The sequence below is a fragment of the Haliaeetus leucocephalus genome, unplaced genomic scaffold (genome assembly GCF_000737465.1).
Source record: "Haliaeetus leucocephalus isolate CR32 unplaced genomic scaffold, Haliaeetus_leucocephalus-4.0 Scaffold626, whole genome shotgun sequence".
Taxonomy (NCBI): domain Eukaryota; kingdom Metazoa; phylum Chordata; class Aves; order Accipitriformes; family Accipitridae; genus Haliaeetus; species Haliaeetus leucocephalus.
In genome coordinates this window covers 3,456,016-3,463,927 of record NW_010973062.1, presented here as the reverse complement: position 1 = coordinate 3,463,927, position 7,912 = coordinate 3,456,016, and the positions used below count along the sequence as shown (strand labels likewise).

The 7,912-nt window shown below is 37.6% G+C and overlaps 1 protein-coding gene across 1 annotated transcript in view; it reads right to left on the bottom strand.

The window, feature by feature from the left end:
• Positions 1-2,328: 2,328 nt before the first annotated feature.
• Positions 2,329-7,912, bottom strand: part of ITGBL1 (integrin, beta-like 1 (with EGF-like repeat domains)) — a 145,440-nt gene continuing 139,856 nt past the window's right edge. The window contains exons 10-11 of the mRNA XM_010578300.1: positions 3,919-4,032; positions 2,329-2,420 (exon numbers count right to left, since the gene is read on the bottom strand). Of these exons, the coding sequence (XP_010576602.1) occupies positions 2,329-2,420; positions 3,919-4,032 (206 nt within the window). The remainder of the gene's footprint in view (positions 2,421-3,918; positions 4,033-7,912) is intronic.

Genomic DNA, 7,912 nt, shown 5'->3' with positions numbered 1-7,912 from the left:
ATACCATGGCTGATCTATGGGATATATAAATCTGCTTATCATGCCAGGAAATAAGTCAAAAGCATCTACTGAACCTAGATAAGAGTTTTGATTATCTAGTATTTTCTTGTTATGGTACTAAATAGAAATGGCAGGAAATCAAGGAAAACTTCGTATCTTTCATTGTTTACACTCTGATTCAGCAGATGAATGTATATGCGAAAAAACACTAAGGTATTTTGAGATTATGTAGGTCAGTGGTATTCATAAATATAAACAGAACCAACAATCTGTGCTCTCCAGACACCAGGGTTGACAAAATGCATATATGTTAAAATTTAAGAAAATATTCCTTTTAAGCTCTACAGAGTTTAAGAGTTATAAGTATAAAATATAAACTATAATTTTCAAGATGAATTTTACTTTGAAGATTCCTTATACTGTATCAATACATTTTAGAACTCTGCCTGGTATTTTGGTTATCTAAAAAGAGAGCAGCTAGCAGCTTTAGGGTGTATGTCTCTATTTATCTGCATAACTTCTACAGAAGTTATGCATGGATGTTTGGTGATTACACTCCCTGAGAACACAGGTTTCACAAACTTCATTTTTAGAAAGAAAGAATCCATGTTAAGGAAAAAATTGGGTAAGAGAAAGAGCAAGCTACATGGGAAGGGGTAATAATAAAAGTGATTAAATAAATTCATTCAAATTTTTTGCATTCTATTACATGTCCTGTACCATTGTATTTTCCTATTTCAAAATTATCCTTTCTAAAAGAAAACTAATTTCTAGACTAATAATGGAAATACCTTTTTTGGTTGATATATAGTTCCCTTATTTCTGAGTCATGTACTTCTTCAAAAATCAGGACCTTGGCACCTAAACCACAATGTTACAGTTTGGTATTAAAAAGAAATATTTTCCAGCCATTTAAGCAATTTCTCGCTCAATCGTGGTTTCACAAAATGTAAACACTTTTGAAACAAAAATGTATGTATCTTTTTTTTTGCTCGAAAGAATTAAAGGGCTGCCAAATCTACATGTACAAAAAAAATAAGAGACTTATATGTAAATAAGTTAGGGAAGTCCCAATAGTTGTGCATCATTCATAACTCAATGTGAATTTCACACTGAGCAGCATTTCACCATTGGAAAATAAAAATAAAATTTTTGTTCATACCACTGCTTTGTTTGTATTTACTGTATTAAAACTTTAATTACTTTGTTGCCATTGTCTGAACATCTTTGGCTGAGACCAGGCTACTGTATAGCATAGCTGATTTTTTAAGTCAGTTGACCTTCAGGCTCCACACTTCTATAAAAGCAGTTAAATTCAATGAATACAATGTGTGACAGTGCAATCTGTTCCAAACAGTGATTTCTAATAGCATACAGAATTGTCATCCTAAAAGTTATTAGTATAACAAATTTTCATTTGCTTTACTTTTAAGAGGACTAGGCAACCGTACATACATAGAACAGTATGATAAAAGTACATATGAGTTGCAGGATACATATTCAGAATAGGTAATCATACATTTATATCTTTATTAGTTTCATTCCTTATACTCCTATAGGTTATGTATTTGAAAGTATCGTAGTATGTAGACTAGATAACCAACTCTCTGACACATTAACCACCAAAACGAAGAAGTTCTTTTGTGGAAAAGGGTCTGTTCAAACATTTTGGGTCTTCAGTCTATGGTTGTCAGGTAATTGGACCTCAGTTATACAAATACAATTCTTTGACCAAATAAAAAATCATTAATATTTTGATAAGCTGCTTTACAGCTTCTCTCAATTTATGAGCCGGTGCATAATCAGGATTGTTGAAAGAAAAAAGCACCAATGTATTTGTCAAACACCATAAAATTAATCAAATTAATTATTTGACAAATGTTCAACTAGTGCTACTCTTCTGCAGGAGTATTGCTGCACACTGATACGGAGACGTGACAACCAAGTAAATAATGTTAAAAAAAAAAAAAAAAAAGGCTTTCTTATACCTTTTCCAAAGGTTGCTGAAGGAACAGGCATTATGGGTGTAATCTCAGTCCCATCAAATTTACCAAAAAACTCTGGAGAAGTTCCACAGGGCCAGTATTTTATGACTTCACCTTTTAGAGCTTGGACTGTCCTGCTCCCAAGGCATTTTTAATTTTTTTCTTTTTGTTTTGTCATGCGTTTCTTTAAGGAGCAGGCCCTCAAATGAGTGTTCTAAAGTATTTACACCCATGCGTGTGTGTGTGCATGCACACGCACATACTAAGTACTTCTGAAATTAAATGGTCTAGCAGCTTAAAGAAAAAACAAACAAAAAACCTCCTCAGTCTTTGATGTCCTTTGTTAAGGATATTCTCTCCCCAGCCAGATTTCACAAGCGTTTCCATTCCATCCTTCCCAGCACTCACAGTTTCCACAGCTGCAAACACCGTTGCCTAGAACAGAAAGAATAAAGGGCAATTATCATAATCGAAACATACTACATTAAAATGTGTTTTATGGGAAGTTAAAAGCCATGCTAAAGTAGTTGCATTGTTCCTTTATTGTTCCCCCCACCCCTTTTTCTTCTTTGGAAGGAAGCAGTTACTGTACCATTGCATTAAGAAGCCACCCCAAACCTACACTAGCAAAGCATTAATAGCATTCTCTCAATAATTCTATCATCAGCAGAACTGAAAATATTGTAATTATGCCACCACTTTTTGTACCCAGGTGTTGAGGCTCAGTGTTCACACTGTACCTCCAGGTACAAGGAGAAACAAGATTACTTTTAACTATTATGCAGAAAGAAAAAGACACTAAAAGTTACAAACAGAATAGCAATAAAAACATCGCTTTGAACATGAAAAACTTTAAATCTAAATTCTCGGAAGTGCTATTCAAATAAATAATATCTCAAACTCTCTATTAGATGAAAAATGTTTTGGCGCTATTTTGCAGCAGGGAAACATTAAGTGCTGAAACCCATATTTTCATTTTATTTCAGTATTTATTTTCCATGACTCCCAGATGCTCAGCTTGAGACCTTTACAGCCTGGGTTTCCAATGTGAGCTCCTCTTCCTACTGACTTCATGAAGATCCATGAATAGCTGTTGCAGCTGAAGATAAGGCTCCCGTTGCCTCTATACTGACTACTTGCCCCCAGAAAAAGACCCTTGCTAATAGGGCTAGCTGGAAGACATAATTTACTAGTGTCAGCCCTCCCACTCTCACTCTAATCGGCTTGCAGATTTCCTCCACATCTAATAGTTGCTCAGCAAAGATTTTCTAAAATTAAGATTTGTAACAGGAAACAGCCAGTAAGTTAATTTAGCAATTCCCATGTTGCTTCTTGTCGCCAGATTTGTCATGAGGGTTTGTTGGCAGCCTGCCCGTTTCTAGCTGCATCTGCTACCTGAGCTCTCAGACAACGTTAAGGTGAAGCCGCTTTAATCACTAGCCATCACATCATAAGAAAAACTGTCAGGTATTTCAGCCTCCCACCAAGAATCGTCTGATTGCCAGGAAGCACAACTATGCCTCTCACCTACTAAAGATCATCAGACAAGTGAATTTTGTGTGACTTAAATGTATTATACACATAGAAAGGCCAGAAAGAGAACAAAAATTAAAGAAATCTCATGATCATAATGCTGACACCGTGCGTCCTTTGCCAAAAAGCAGTAACTTGTAGTCTATTAATTACAGTGAAAACTGTTGATGGATTTCATAGCTGGCTTACTTATTTAAATTCATACTCAGGCTTTCAACTGTTGTTTTGAAACCTTAAGTTGATTATCATGCTGCACAAAGAAATAATTATATCAGGTTTGAATAGCCAGCAAATGCACTTCCTCCGTCAGTGGAGAAAGAAGAAGCTGGGCTTTGTCTAACGTAATTCCCATCAACACAGTTGGTTTCTTAGAGCAGTGAAGTGTTAGCCTGTACTGCACCTGTGCAAATGAGACCGTCGTGTTTGTCACAGTCTCTGTCATCGCATTCACAGAGATCGCCCGAAATGTACCATTCCTGTGGTGAACAGATGCACTTTCCACAGTGGCAGGAACCTGAAATCACAAAAATTATTACTCCCAGTCAAAGAGCACTGCATTTTCAGACGAGAAAATAACATCCCCGGACACACACGTGCACACACACACATGTGCATATATGCACTAAATTGCAGCCTAAGAAGCTATTGCATAAAAGAAAATAATCAAGCTAAAAGCTTTTTGAATAAAAGGATTCTTTCGGCATGAGCTAGAGTATGGTGGGACGTTACTACTAATGCTTTGATTCTGCTATTTCACTTAATCAGGACTCACATTTTGAAGCTTTCCTTTGGTTTCAGAGACCTACAATCAGGGCTACTCTTCCCAAGTAACTTTTTTTTTTTTTTTTTTTTTTTACTAGAAAAGCTCAAACTGTCCCTGACCCACTGTTCCTGAAGGCAATAAAATCACACCCAGGAAGAAAATGGCCCTCCTCATCTAAAGCCCACAAAAGACCAGAGGTGCCCAAGACTAACGTTTAGACCCTCAAAATCCTCATCACCACAAATGAAGCTGCTCCACGTCCCACGGAATTACTAAATGTTTGTGTTGGGTCAGAAAGAGTTTGTGCACATAACAGCGGCTCAGCAGTTTGCTCATTCCTGCAGAGTCCCCCAATGGCCCTTGCTGGGATGGGCAGCTCTCCTCCTCCTCCGGGATGTCAGGTTGCACCCCCACAGCCAAAGGAGGGACCTCATGGTGACATTCTTGTGATGCCATAACCCACCGAGCACCAGAAACCTCCCTTTAAGGGAAGATTTGGAGACATCCCTACCTTCTGGAGAGGGTTCATGGCTCTGAATCCTGGAGAGGGACAGTTGCCTGCAGGGAATTGTGTGTCAGGAAGCCTGTAGCCTGAAAATGGTATGAGAGGCTTTTCTGCAACTAGAAACGCCACAAGGAGACAGGAATTCCTCCTGGCTGATTCCAACACCCGGCTGAAGGGAGCTGGCTTTTACAGAGCCCATCCTCAGCTGCCTGACCCTATACAGAGTTCAGACACTTAAATGCCAACGTGAGACGCTTAGTAAGTGCTGAGCAAAAATCCTTTTGTGGACCTAGCCCTAAGAACTGGTTACAGCACAAATCAATACGAAAATCTCAAAACCCAAATAAATGATAACAAAGAATACACACATAGTTTTCAATTATGGGAGGCAGAGTTTAAAAAAAAGTCACCAAAGAAGCTGTCAGCCTTTAACAGAATGTGCTTATGAGTTGTTAGGTGCTGTTGAAAATCCTACTCTCTTGCATTATTTCCAGAATGAGTCCAGTACAAAGTCACCAATGTGTTTAATACAATATTAAAGAAAATATATAGAAGGAAGCTTGATTATATCAGAATACAACCTAAACGGAATTCATGCGTTACTTAACAGAGCCAGAGCCAAAGTGTATAAAATGATGCTTTTTCCATTCTTTTCAGTGTCTTCTGTATAAAATCCATAGTAAAAATCCAAATACACATTTAAAAAAAAAAGTGGATCTGTCAAAATCAACCAATTTTCCCCTAGGTTTTTCCTGTAAATACTGAAGCGGCTCTGATCAGTGAAACTTAATTCTTTAAAACTTCAGAACAGTCTCAGCAGAATATCTAATTTTTTAATTAAAAATGTAAGTAAATTAGTGTTTATTGTAAGCTGACAAAAGTTAACTCATTGCCTAGTTTTAGAGAAATGCTGTTTTAACTTGTAACATATGGAACACGTAAATATATACAGGAAGACCTGTGGAACATTTGGAGATGGGAGTATTTAGTTGAGCAGCTACTTTTTCCATGATTTCTGAGTATTGCTTACTGAGCCATGGGCACAGAAAATACTGACATTCCCTACAAGGATAAAAAATGCCGTTGTATAAAGAGGCAGTGGAGGATAGCATACATATTGCATGGTTGCTGTAGAAGAGATACACTAAGACATACTTGAGGGTAATTTAAACCGCATGTCTCTGTTTATACAAACTGCAAGGTACTGACAGCTGAAAATAATGATGAATAGTATCAGAATTTTAGTGAAATTAAAGCAGTTAATAAAAGCATGACATTCTAAGAAACCTGAAGTGATTCTGCATAAGCAGGCACTGATGCTGCTACTGAGGGATGCCCATGATGTTTAAAACTATTTTGCAGAAGATAGAGCAAATTTAACACCAAGTCAACCAAAGAAGATCAGGCTCCATAATATAAAATCTGTTAGGGAGAATGAATGTATCGAGTCTTTTCCCTGAAGAGAGCATGCTGCTCTGGGAGGCTCCTCAGTTTAATTAAAATGAGTCTAATGAGTTGCAGGGTGTTCCCTGGGATCCCAGCCAGATCCTCTCGGATGGGATTTGGCTCATTACCTAGCCCACGTCCTGCACCGTTACAGTAGCCATCTGCAGCCCTACGTTTCTGCCAGGGAAGCAGCAGCGTGGTGGGTGTTGCTGTTTCCCTTGGAAAGAGCTTTTACTACAGGTGGCATAGTCAGCGAGCCAAGATTTTGAAAACAACCTAGGAATGTGGATGTCCAGCTTCGCTTATATTAACAGACTGTAATTTTCTGAAAGTGTTCAGCAGTTACCTGCTGAAAAAACACGACTCCTTAGAGTCTATTAAATCCTACATGCAGAAACTCAAGCTCCCTCAATCCATTATAACGTTTGCATATCTTGGCTAGGTTTCCAGCAAGGATGGAATAACCACCATTGGTGCACAGGTTTGAAATTCCCTTTTATATGACCAGTAATGCTTACTTATGGACGGATGTAATGAAACAGAAAGAACAATTTGTCATTTTAGCCTCTGGATAGTCCCGGTCACACTTTCTATGAACAACATTTTAAAGTATGGGTAGCCAGTAAGACATGATTTCTAGATACTTATTTAAGCATCAAGAATAGATTTGCCTGAAAAAAAAAGAAAAGAAAAGAAAAAAGAAAAAAGAAAAGAAAAAGGGGAAAAAAGACAAAAAATAAGAAAAAAATCTAAACGTAGAAACAAAAGTTACAAGTGATTAAACTGTCTTTGCCTGTGATCCCCACCCTGCTCAGAGAAGAGGCAGGAGATAGTAACCTCCTTGGATGTTCACTGCCCACACACTTCTGGAAGTTATCTTATGTAGCTATTTCTCTTCTGGGACAAGAAGTTACACATATGAGCACCTGTTCCCACAATAAAGCTGCTATAGCATCTAATTTGACACAGCTTTATTATATTGACTGTCCTCAGGGCAACCTTCTGTCACATGACTTAAAAAGAAAATCCCACCAGTTTTGCTGAATATGGATTTAGGGTCAGGTTTGTAATTGCCATAAAAAGTAAACACTGTTCACCAGTTCGCTACTATCTTAGAAAAACTGGGCCTTTGGAGATATTTAAAAGTCCTAAAAGTCAGTGACCAGATCCCAAACCACTCCCTGGGCAGTATAGCCAACAGAGGGGAAAAAAAAAACCTCAATGTCTCTGCAAATTCCTTCCAGATTATCTGCTCCCAAAGCCTCAAAGTAAATTGTAGCCTTCATATACGTGCTCAGAGCTAATTGTTCTCAGAGTAAGACCCACAGGCTGGAATACATAGCTCTCAGCCATCCTTACAAAAAGGTAGCAGATTATACAAATATTTTAAAATTCAACATAATTTTTCATGTTTATATTTATTTAGAATCTTATATAGTGATCAATTTTATTGATTTTAAGCATATTCGCTCACCTTCATGGTTTATATAAAAAAATCACAGGGAGGCCAGGGCTAAGAGAAGAAAAGTTAACTTCTGCAGTAAAACAGAGTAACACCATTTCTCCAGTAACTCAGCAGCCTCTTACACATATGCTAATTTAAAGATAGCCACATCTTCTGGAGACAATGGAGAAACAGTACAACTTCCTTGTTTTCAATGACATTGCGACAACGGGGGG